General features: G+C 33.5%; 1 protein-coding gene across 2 annotated transcripts; it reads left to right on the top strand.

The window, feature by feature from the left end:
- The first annotated feature begins 7,554 nt into the window (after positions 1 to 7,554).
- On the top strand, positions 7,555 to 12,288 carry LOC126680017 (codeine O-demethylase-like). 2 transcript variants are annotated; one of them, XR_008790688.1, is made up of 5 exons: positions 7,555 to 7,946; positions 8,826 to 9,073; positions 9,494 to 9,824; positions 11,381 to 11,676; positions 11,796 to 12,288. XR_008790688.1 is itself a non-coding variant. In XM_050375047.2 (4 exons), the coding sequence occupies exons 1-4, from the start codon at positions 7,701 to 7,703 to the stop codon at positions 11,624 to 11,626; spliced, it is 1,071 nt and encodes a 356-aa protein (XP_050231004.1). In that variant the 5' UTR covers positions 7,555 to 7,700; the 3' UTR covers positions 11,627 to 11,725. The 2 variants fall into 2 exon arrangements, 1 of the variants encoding a protein (XP_050231004.1); XM_050375047.2 differs by lacking the exon at positions 11,796 to 12,288 and having other exon boundaries at positions 11,381 to 11,725.
- Positions 12,289 to 13,042: the final 754 nt, after the last annotated feature.

Below are 13,042 nucleotides of genomic sequence, written 5' to 3'. Positions count from 1 at the left end.
TGGCTTCATCCTCAAGGTGGATCTTGTGCATCACCACTTGAGGACTTATGCCACGAATGTCGGAGATTTGCCACCCCATGGCTAACACATGCCCTTTCACCACTTGCACAACCCTCTTTTCTTGTTCCGTAGAAAGCTTGTTGGAGATGATTATCGGTAGGGTTTCATTCTCCCCCACAAAAGTATACCGGAGATGAGCCGGAAGCGGCTTCATTTCAACAATTGGTGGTAACTCGGAGGATGGAGGAGTCACACCATCGTTCTTGCTCAAATTCTCCGGCTTAGGTTCATCATCTTCGGTGTATGCATCACTAAGATCATCGGAATGGAAGACAACCTTTGAAACTTGCGGCATCTTCCCCCTTCCTGAGCTTCTCGATCGAGAAGTGGACTGGGAGTTGCTTCTCGATCGAGAAGCTCTTGGTTGGAAATCTCTGCCAATTTCACCTCTTCTTCTCGATCGAGAAGCAAGGTGTAATTGTGCTTCTCGATCGAGAAGCTCCTGAGCATAGGCGAAATCGTCAAATTTTTCCAACGTTCCTCGGTTGAATGCTTCCACGTTTTCCTCGACTTGATCCCTCACAACTTCATCTACCAAATCAACCCTCATGCACTCTTCTTCCTCGATGGTACTCCTCATTGCTTTCTTCATATCGAACTCAACCGTTTCCTCATCGATTCGCAAGGTCAATTTTCCTCCATGCACATCAATCAAAGCTCTCCCGGTGTTCATAAAGGGCCGCCCTAAGATCATTGGGCATTCCTTATCCACCGCATAATCCAAGATCACAAAATCAACCGGGAATATGAACTTATCCACTTTCACAAGCACATCCTCAACAATCCCATACGGCCTCTTCAATGAATGATCCGCTAGTTGGAGTACCATCGAGGTGCTCTTCACGGTTTGATCTCCACATAATTCCCTGAAAAGAGTTAGAGGCATAAGATTAATGCTAGCACCAAGATCACATAAGCAATTTATAGAACTCATAGTGCCAATAGTGCAAGGTATAGAAAAACTCCCTGGGTCCTTCAACTTAGCCGGTAAATCATTCAAAATGATTGAGCTACAAACTTCCGGAATGGGAACCGTTGCACCACTATCCCAACTCCGTTTGTTGGTAATGATATCCTTCAAGAATTTGGCATATTGCGGCATCTCCCGGAGTGCATCCGCCAAGCTAAGGTTAATTTGCAATTTCTTGAAAATCTCAAGGAACTTATGAAACTTTTCGTTCCCTTGAGCTTTCCTTAACCGGCTTGGAAATGGAACCGGTGGTACAAACGGTGGTGGCGGTGGCGGTCTCACATAAGGCTCTTCCACCTCAATAGCCACCTCCTCACGCTCCTTTGGTATTTCTTGGCTTGAGCTTGCTATATCAATCACAATTTGGGGTTCATCTTCCTCCACAACATGCTTCTTCCCATTTGCTTTCTCAAGGTTTCTCCCACTTCGGAGCTCTACCGCCTTAACATGTTCTCTAGGATTATTTTCCGTCGTGGATGGCAACCCTCCTTGAGTTCTACCTTGAAGTGAGATAGCCATTTGAGAAATTTGAGTTTCCAAATGGTGAATAGTGGAAGCTTGGTTCTTCTCCCTTTGCTCCATTTTCTCTAATTTCTCAAGCACCTTGGCAAGCACATTTCCCTCATCCGTATTCCGTGGTTGTTGAAAACCGGGAGGATGTTGTGGTCTTCCACCGTAATTGTTCCCATGGTTTGGGTTTCCTTGATAGTGACCTTGTTGTTGTGGAGGCCTATTATTGCTTTGGAAGCTTGAACCCGCTTGATTTGACCCTTGAGCATTGCCTTGCCCCTCTTGATTTCTCCACCCAAAGTTTGGATGATTCCTCCACCCGGGATTGTAGGTGTTGGAATAAGGATCATTTGCTTGTCTTTGACCCCCGACATAGTTTACTTGCTCACTCAAAGCTTGCCCCGTAACTAGACATTCTCCCCCCGAATGGTTGAAATCACCACAAAACTCACATCCGACTTGAACATAAGCCACCGGAGCATTTCTAGGCGCAACTTGTTTTTTCAAAGCATCCAATTGTGCTTGGAGTGAAGCATTTTTTTCCTTGATAGCCTCCATCTCTCTAACTTGGTCAAGCGTCATTACCGACTTTTGACTAGCCGGTGCCCTTCTTTCCGTGGGTCCCCATGTGCTACTAACCATGGCCAACTTTTCTACCAACTCAAGAGCCTCTTCATACGTCTTTTGCATCAAAGACCCCCCCGAAGCCGCATCAATAGTCGCTCTAGTGGTGACATTCGTTGCATCATAAAAAATCTGAATCACATGCTCCTTGTTAAGCTTATGATGGGGAACACTCCTTTGTAAATCCTTAAAACGCTCCCAAGCTTCATAGAGCGACTCCCCGTCGAATTGCACAAACTCAAGAATGTCTTTGGTTAGCTTCGTTGTCTTGCCATGTGGAAAGTACTTGTTAAGGAAAGCTTGAGCCAACTCCCTCCAAGTATGGATCGATTCATTGGGTAGAGATTGAAGCCACAAACTAGCCTTATCCCTCAAAGAAAAAGGGAACATCCGGAGCTTGATTTGGTCCGCGGTTATCCCATGAAGCTTGAACGTGTTAAGGACCCCCAAGAACTTGGCTATATGGGCATTTGGGTCCTCATGCTTCAACCCAAAGAAAGCACAACGGTTCTCCAAGAGTTGGATAGTACTCGGCTTGATCTCAAAAGTTGCCGCTTGAACCGGCATAGCAAAACATCCAAACGTGGCATTATCCACATCCGGCAAGAAGAACTCGCCCAAAGTTTGCCTCGGTTGATTTTGCACTTGCGGTTGCACTCGAGGGCGAACCTCCCTTGGTCGCTCTTGTTGCCTTTGTTGATTCACATTCTCAAGTGGAGGAGGGGGTGGGTATTGTTGTTCCCCTTCGTCCACTAGAGGATTGAATCCTTCCTCTACCTCATAACCATGTCCGTCACCCTCCATAACTAAAGGAATCCGGGCTCTTCTTCTCACTCCTCTTTCGTAACTACCGAGATCCTCTTGAAAAGGTTCTAGCGGGAAATTAGCACGCCGTGTATTATGCATACACAAAGGGTAAATTCCTACACAAACAACGACAAGAGAACCGAGCGTAAATCACGAAAACGCAAGGATGAACAATAAAAGTAAAAACAGAAATTAACGCTAACTCGACCGAAATTCAAAATACTTTCAATCAATTAAACGCAACCTAGTCCCCGGCAACGGCGCCAAAAACTTGTTGACAAAAATGCTCACGCAATAATGCCAACTCGTAGTAATCCGGAAGTCGGATGTCGATCCCACGAAGACAAGGGGTTTAAAGTGAATGAAATTGACTTTGATTTTCAATTCGGAAAGCAAAGAGTAGTTGGATTTTTGATTAAAAACAGCGGAACTAAAATTAAACAAACACTGATTAGACTAAGAAGCAATTAAGAATTAAACGATTAATTGATTAACGGATTAAAAACGATAATTAAAAGCGCCTAAGGGTTGCTAATCATGCCATCGAGATTCCTAGGTAATAGGTCGGGTATATGGGTGTTGGTTCGGGTCGAGCCGTTCTAAAGTATCTAAATCCGCTCTCTCGAGCCGGAAATTGACGAATCGACAATTGATTAATGAGTCGAAATCCAAATCACTCTCGCACAAGTGGATGTCGACTACAACAATCAATCCGATTAATCCGCAACTCAAACAACCGCTAAATCCCCAAATCACTCTCGCGCATTTAGGTCTTAAGCTTATGTTTAACAAGGTCTATTCAATTAGCTTAACTCTCGTCCTCACTAATCAAACACAAATCATCAAATAAGGAGCTAACTTATTTCAAGCATTAAGATCATTGAACACAACAAAACCCTAACCCATACAACCCTAACCAATCATCTAACAATCATACATAGCAATCATAAACAACCCCTAGACTAGGAGTTTAGCTACTCATGATTAAAGTAAAAACAACAACTAAGCAATAGTAAATCATCATAATAAAAGTGAGAAAGCTTACCTCAAATAACAATGAAGAACAATAAAGCATGAACAAGATAATGAAGATTCAATAACTAAGCTTGTATTAAAGATGAATTCAAAACCCAAAATCTGGAAATAAAAGCTTCAATATCCTTAACAATGGAGGAATCTCCAAGAACAAGTCACCAACTAAGGGAATAATTGCTAGAGTAATAAATGTTGCTACAAAAGAGGCTTACCCTAAAATGTGACATAAGGTGTCCTAATATAGTAAAGCCCAAAAAGGAAATAAAAAACATCCTATTACAAGCTTGTTTGTCCAAAAGTGGAAGTGGGCCAAGAGAGCACAAGACCCAAAGCTGATTTGAAATGCTGAATTCTGGGCCTTCTCGATCGAGAAGCTTCATTAAAGTCAGCTTCTCGATCGAGAAGCTTGATGTCCAAAATCCCTGCCGAATTTTGCTCTTCTTCTCGATCGAGAAGCAAGGTGAAATTGTGCTTCTCGATCGAGACCATGCAGGAGAAAGGCTTCTTTGATCTTTTCTTCGCCCTTTGCTTCAATCTCTCTCTCGACTTCCACATATCATCGATTCTTTGCTCTTTTGGACTCAAAACCCTTCACATACGCTTCGTTCATCCTGAAACAGTAAAACACGTAATAAGCGATATAATCACTCGAAACATGCAACAAAAGTATACAAAGCGATGCGAAAGAGACTCGTAATATAGGAGTATTTTACTCCTATCACACGCAACATATGAAATACACGTGACGATCGCAATAACACACGTCCAAAATCCATGAAATGTGGAGGACACACGTCAAAAAAATTAATATTTGGAAAGATTCACCGAGAAAGCGAAAAGACCGCCGAGAAAGCGAAAAGACTCGCCAAGAAAATAAAAAGACTCGTTGAATAAAACTAAAAATCAAATAAGACATAAATACCAAGACATTTATTTTCGGAGGGGCTAATGATAAAAATCGAATTTTACCATAATATAATGAACTGAGTCACATAAAATTCTCCCACCAAAACAAACCCTAAGACTTGCCAAATAAGCAGTGGCCGAGTCCCAAAAGGCTCACCTACTAAGAGCAATCTAAGAGGATTCACCTAAACACATAAGTAACCGAATCCCATAAAATTCAGCAAGATTCTAGTAACCAGGTGTAATACGACTCGTCAAAAGTCTGGATTCTAAATACAATTCAACTATTATACCAAAAATATAGAAGATTTTAGAAGACTTATATATCCTACAATATCAGAGATATTTTCCTACTTGAGAACACATTCCTATTTAGCAGTCTAATCCTATTTAGGAATCTTCCCTAAAAAGGATTCTTGTTGAATAAAAATTTCTCTTCTTAAATATGACTATTTTACTAAGGCCAAACCTTCAAAAAATACCAAAATTTTGCAATTTTTATCAGTTATGACACAATTTTTCAAAATTTAAAAATATAATCCGTTTTGGCAAATAATGATCTTCTTATAGCCATTTTTGAATCGGTTTGGTTTTTTTATTGTGATTAAACTTTTATTATGACACAACACGCAAATGTTTGATATTTTATTGTGATTATATTTTATATACATGGCTGTCATGTTGGTAAAAAAATCGGTTTCATTTGAATTTGGCTATAAAAGGAACATAATTTGCCAAAAACGGATTATATTTGCAAATTTTGAAAGGTTTGACTATAACTGACAATCGCAAATATTTGGTATTTTTCTAGGATATTTGGCCTTTTACTAAATATGAATCTTTTTTCTATTTGAATTTTACAAGATATTCCTCTTTACTCGTTATAAAAGGATTTGAGATATGTCTATCTACAATAATTACAATATACGAATAATACTCCCTTAAACTCATTAATAACTTAAGCATTGAAAAGCTAATTCGACAACCGCCGTCCGATCAGTCATTTATTTTATTTTATAAGCCAAGCTCTCTTTGTAAAGACTAGTCTCTATCAATAATTTAATAAAAATAATAAATAATTTAAATAAAATATAAAAGAAAAGTAATACTGTTATTAATTGTTCCGGAAAATGTATTTATAATTATTTTGACTATCTTTAAGTAGCAAACTAAAAAAGAAAATATATGTGGTGGTTTTGGTGTGGACCATTATGTGAAACACCTAGCGAATGCTTCTGTGGTGAATATGGGAGACGTCCACGTTCCGTAAGTGTAAGCACACTGAATTCGAATCACACGCCATCTATGATTGTGAATTATTTTCATATAATCCAAAAACATTATTGGTCCAATTTCATAAAATTTCAATCTATAATTAATAGCATTATTTGTAGAAATGTATCGAACAAAACTAAATAAACTGAAAATTTATAAAAATATAATTATTAAAAAGTTATTTAATTTATTATTAATTGATTACTTAACAAATTAAATATTATAATTTTTTTCATTATTACTTTATAATGATTATCTTTTTCGATAAAATAAATTATTACTACAATATAATATTAATGAATTGTTAGAGTTGTGCACAATTTGATTAAGTTAAAGTTAGCAAAATAACTAAAATCGAACTGAAATATAAAATCTCTAAAATATGTATCGAAATTCAACTATAATCAAAACATAATATATAATTACCTAGACCCCACTAATATATTAATTTCGATATTTTAAAAAAATAATTTCAAAAAAATTGAAAACATTTGAAAACTTAATTAAATTTAGTATTTTTGCTTCGATAAAGAATATAAAAATTTAATATATGCTCTTAACTTTGAATAAAATTTGTTTGTTTAAAACGAGTCATATCAAACGCATAATTAATAATTTATTAAATGAAACCAAATCAAACATATTAAATCTAATAGTTTTTTCAAAAAATAATTTTAATTTTGAAATTTTATTAAACTGATTTAAACTTATTGTAAGAAAGATATAGATAATTTTATAAATTAATTTTTAAGTTTATTTGGATTGCTTTATAATTTTATTAAAAAAAGAAAACTGAAGGTCAAATAAATTTTAAGATAAAATTTTAATTTGTTTTTGGAAACTAAATAATAATATATTTTATGAAACATTAAAACAATTAACTGATAGAGAATCGATTATTACAATTTAATGTTATGAATTTTAGCAATTACTCCTAATTTATAATATTATACTACTACCCAAAAAGACAAACTAGGACCTGGCATTGGGAGTTTTCATAGGTTGTGGTTGTATCCCTAAGCAGAAAGAGTTTTCTAGCCGGTTGCAGATTCAATTGCTTCGAACTTTTGGAATTGTATAGATGCATTCAATTAGATAGTGACACGTACCAAATTTTATTGAAAATGCATTATTACAATTACCAAATTTGATAGTAGAAGTTCGATATAAGTCTTATTTTATTCATAAAAAAATAATTTGATAGTAGAAGTGGCCATGGCCAGGTGAATCTTAAACCGGCCTGGTTAATTTTGGTCCGAAAAAGATTAAATCTTCAAACGGTCTAAACTGCCTGGAATAGAAGGGAGGTTGCTCGGGCCATCCAATAATTTTTTTGAACCGGAACCGGCTGTTCCGATTCCAAACCGTATAATTTTAAAGCTATAGTTTAAATTATTTATATATGTACATATATAGCTAATTATTGATATATCATCTATAATTATGAACATATAAAGTATTATTTACATGTTTTAATTTAATCTGCATCTCTCACCAGTCACCCACATTGCCAATGGAGTCCAAACTTGGAACATTAACCTTAGGAAACACCCTCCCAGTGCCTTATGTTCAGGATCTGGCAAAGAGATCGTTGGCTACAGTTCCATCTAGGTATGTAAGACCTGATCAGGACCCTCCATTTCTATCCAATTCTTCTTCGTCCGATCAGGTTCCGATCATCGACATGAACAAATTGCTTTCGGAAGACTCCGAGCTCGACAAGTTTCATAATGCTTGCAAAGATTGGGGATTCTTTCAGGTACGACTAATTGAATATCAATAAAATATTGGCTGAATCAAATTAAACAAAATAATTAATGAAACTAATTTTATTATATTATTTTTTGAAAAATAAATTGTAGACTAACTTGACGTAGTTAAATTGATCACTTTCTATGTAATGATTGGACTATTGATCATCATTTCTTCTGAATAAAATATCAATTTGGAGGAATTAATGATCTTAGACTTCTGTGGCTCTATGCGATATTTAGGTTGAACCAAATTATAAATTTTAGTTTCGTTTGGTTATGATTAAGAATTTTGAAAAGCTTAAATTATCAAAAATATTTTGTTGAAAAGCTTAATTAATTTGGCTGTGTTTGTTTTTTTTTTTTTTGAAATTTCCGAGTTAATTAAATCTGCCAAATTACATATTATTTTTACAATTATTTTTAAGTTATTTTATAATGTTTTATAAGACTAATATTAATTGACATCCAAAATTTATATGTAACGAGAAATTAACATTTTTTTAATTTTTTTAATAATTAGTGTTAATTAAAATTTAGTTATTCTGTTTACCGAGATAATTGACCGAGCTAAGTAATTATTTTAGTTCCAATTCATTTTGTATATATTTTAATTACAATCCGGTTGATAATTATAAAAATTTAATTTCAGTTAATTTATTTTATTCGGTGAACATACCTATAAACTAAAGTGAACATAGCTATAAACTAAATTTTATTTCAGTTAATTTGTTAATATATATATATATATATATATATATATATATATATATATATAAGTGTTTAAATGTTAAACAAACTGAGTTCAATTTTATAAATGACCATGTTAGGATCATAAATCTAAGCTTGGCCTAGACTATTTTATAATTTAATTGTTTCTCATACAGTTGATTAACCATGGAGTTAGTGAGTCATTGGTGGAGACGATGAAAATAGTAGCTAAAAATTTATTTAATCTTCCGAGTGATGAGAAAAAGAAATTTGGTAGTGTAAATGGAGAAGCTGAAGGGTACGGTCAATTATTTGTTGTCTCCGAAGAACAAAAACTTGATTGGTGTGATCTCTTAAGCCTCACCACTATTCCCGTCCATTTGCGGAGGGACTATTTGTTACCAAAATTCCCTCCTCCATTAAGGTATAATTTTACGGTTACTGAACTATAAATTAATTTTGTTTTGACTACTATCGATTTATGTTTATAATTTGATAAACTATTATTTTTTCACCAACGAGAGGTTATTTGATAAATTCAGACGAATTGTCATTTTTGTGCCCGATTGAAGATTATGTGGCACCCAATTTTTTTATTGTGACACGAGCAATTATTAATAGGAATAGTAAAAATAACCTCATGTGCTTTGAACAAAATAAACATTAGATTATCAAAAATAAAAATAAAGCGATGATAACTAATGTGTAATCGCGATTTTTTTAACTCTCTTTCCTTTTTTAATTCAATTTAGAAACTTTGCCAGTAATTAGTTATTGATTTTAAATTATCTAGTTGTAAATTGCTCTCCTAATATTTATCTGACATTTTTTCTGTTTATGACAGAAATGCTCTTGAAGTTTACTCGAAAGAAATGCAAAATCTTGGCATGAAAATGGTTAATTTAGTGGCAAAGTCTCTAAGGATAGAACCTAGTGATAATCTGATAAGACTATTTGAACCAGAAGGGTGGCAGGCAATAAGATTAAATTATTATCCTCCATGTCCGCAGCCTGAGCTTGTAATGGGCATTTCTCCTCATTCAGATAGCAGTGGACTCACCATTCTTCTGCAAGTCAATGAAATCGATGGACTCCAAATTAAGAAGGACAAAAATTGGGTTTCGATTCAACCCGTCGCTAATGCTTTTATCATCAACATCGGAGACATGTTTGAGGTAATTAACTATTTAGCTATAGCCAATAATTATAAATATCAATATCGAGTATATACTCATGTCATCCTAGAATTAAATCTTTGAGTTGAGGGCACTTCCAATTTATTAGGCCTTACGCTAATATATTATCGATCATATTTTTAAATATTTCTATATTAAATATACAGTTATCTGCTAATATTTTTGGTGTTAATTAAATAATTTTAAATTGGTAAACTATTAATTATATAATGTCACTTAATACTTGATTTAATTAAAAGATAATGATTAAAAATTCAATATTACAGATTAAACGGCTCCCGACATTTTCAAACAATTTTAAAAATAGTTTCCAACATTTTTCAATAATATTTTCCAAAAGGTCCTAATAGTTTTTAACATTTTCTAAAAACAATTTTTTAAGGTTTATAAAAGAATGAAGCAGTGTTTAAAATTATTAAATACAATTTTCAACTGCTTCAGAAATAATTTTTGAAAGAAAATCTAAAAAGGTTCAAACGATTACTAAAATACTTTTAAAAAGTCTCAAACTATATTGAAAATAATGTTTAATACATTTCATATTTCAACTACGGATAATAAAATATGAAGAAAGAATAAAACTTTCAATGAAGAAAACACACAAAAAAAGGAGACTAAATGTCTAAAATAAAATTATTTAAATTATTTGTAAAGAAAGGATGAATAAGAAGATATCATTTTAATATTTAGGAATTAGAAGAGAAGAGATACAAAAATCGGAAAATGAAAAATTAAGAGATGAACGTTAGAAAGAAGAAGAGAAAGAGAAAATCATGCGTTGTCTAATAAAATATATAGAAAAGAATTTAAACTCTCAAAATTAAAAAAAGTGTAGTGGTAAAAACATTACAATATAAAAATAAAAATATTATTTTTTAAAGTCTAAGATATAATTCTACAAATAATATTAAAAAATAATATTGACGGTTTGATCTGTCAATTTGTAAATACCGACAATTAAATTTCCAAGCAGTAAAAGAGATGAAGGATCTAATTTAAAAAATAAAATATCTTTTAGTACATTGACTTATTTTTATTATAAAATAGTCCATAATTGAAGGAAAAAAATCATCTATCTATTTATGTGAAAAATTGTATATTATTAGTAAAATATTTTTATTATTAGTAAATATCTAGAAAATATTTTTTCAAATATGAACTAATTTTTCATAATAGCAACTTAGGATACTGAATTGTATATCATGTTTTTATTAGTTATACATTTTATTTTTTAATTTTCATCATGCATATAGTTATTTTTATTTGAAAATAGCTTAATTACCAAAAAAATACTAAACATATACGTTTATCTAATGATTTTTAAAAGTTTGACTATAACTGACACAAGACGTATAGATTTCGCATTTTTTGTGATTAAGCCTTTAAAAATTGATGGAATAAAGTATTAAAATTTTAATTTAAAAAATTACTTTGTGAATTTGGTTATACTGTGGTGATATAAAGTCATTTTGCATTTAAAACGTAAAGACATTAATTGACTAATTGTACTTTTTTCAATGTGGTTAATTTTGTAGATTATGTCGAATGGAATTTACTCAAGCATAGAGCATAGAGCAGTAGTTGACTCAGTGAAAGAGAGAATTTCGATTGCCACATTTTGTAGCCCAAGATTTGATGCAGAGATTGGTCCGATGCCGACTACTCCTCAAATGGCACCATTGTTTGAAAGATTCACATTTGCAGATTATATGAAAGAATTCTTGTCTCATAAACTCGATGGAAAATCTCGATTTCATAAGCTTAGGGTTTCTCAAAGTTGAGGGCAGAGAGCAAAATATAAAGCTTAAGCTACGTTATTAATTTGATCTACGTTAGTACTCATTTCTAATTCGATATTACAGATCATGACATTTATTTTATTTTATGGCTACATGTTTTTTTAGAATCAACTTAACTTCATTAATAATTCAAAGTAGTTACATTTGTCAGATATTCAAGGAAGTGACGGAATCACTCCTGATGACCTAAAATGGAACGGGCTTTTTGGTGCGCTCACACTTCTTTTACCGGCTTCCATATAGGTGGCAAAATTGTATTAACCGTTGTACAATTAAAAGCCTTCTCCGTAAGAAAATGACCCTCTAGACACCACTTATACTTATTATTACTTTCCCTTAACTCTCCTCGAAAGATATCCAGGCCACCATCCTCCTCATCCGCAACCACCATCGTAGACTCGTAATCCACAACACCTCTTAAACTAGCCATGAGAAAAGAACAGAAACCAGAAAAAAGAGAAAAAACGAACCAGAAAAAGAGCAAAAGAAGCAAACCCTAACTTCACTTAATATTGTTTAAAATTTTGATCATGTATTGGCTGTTGATAAAAATACCAAATTGTAATAAAAGTGGACTATAAGTCCGGAGATCGAACCCATAGGGATAGCAGATTAAATGAGAATGATTTTCAAGTGAATATAAATTTGTTTAGCAATGGAATCCGTAATAGATACGGAACATTGATCAACTAGGCAACAATTCAAATAAACTAATAACTTTACTTAATTACGCAATTGCAATCACACAACTAATTTTAACTATGGTTTCAACAATAAAGAATGGCGTATAGGGGTCGGAATTACTCCTAAATATTATGGTCACGAGATATGCAAATAAGGCGAGAACAAGGACTGAATCGCTTCTAAAGCGCTACCCCCGCTCTCTCGAGCCTGAAAGAGCAACAAAATCACAATCAATCAATGATAATCATTTAGACCACTCTCGTGATCCTAAATATCAAAACTCAAAAGAAAGCAATTAATCTATCGATTTCGGGGTCGCATATTCTCTAACCCGCTCTTACGGCGCCAAATACTAGGCTCCTAATCTCGTTGGTACATTTAATTAGCCACCTTTCGGTGTACTAAACAAACTCTAATCAAACCTATGGTAGCTAATCCTAGGTAAGCATTAAGTTCCAAGATTAGCACAAATCTAACTAGCTAAATCATGCATACCACATTAACACAACATTTGATTTTTCATTCCAACCCCCGAACAAAAGGAGCTTGGCTACACATACTAATTGATAAACCAATAAGCATAGATGATAGAATAAACATGATCAAAGAGTACTTAGAAGAGTAAATCCCAATAATAAAGCTTGCATAAAATAGATTACTTATTCTTACAATAATAAAATTCTAAACCACAACAATGGTGGAGGCACAAAACCC

Source organism: Mercurialis annua, linkage group LG5, assembly GCF_937616625.2.
Source record: "Mercurialis annua linkage group LG5, ddMerAnnu1.2, whole genome shotgun sequence".
Classification (NCBI taxonomy): Eukaryota; Viridiplantae; Streptophyta; class Magnoliopsida; order Malpighiales; family Euphorbiaceae; genus Mercurialis; species Mercurialis annua.
This window is presented reverse-complemented; position numbering and strand designations above follow the sequence as displayed.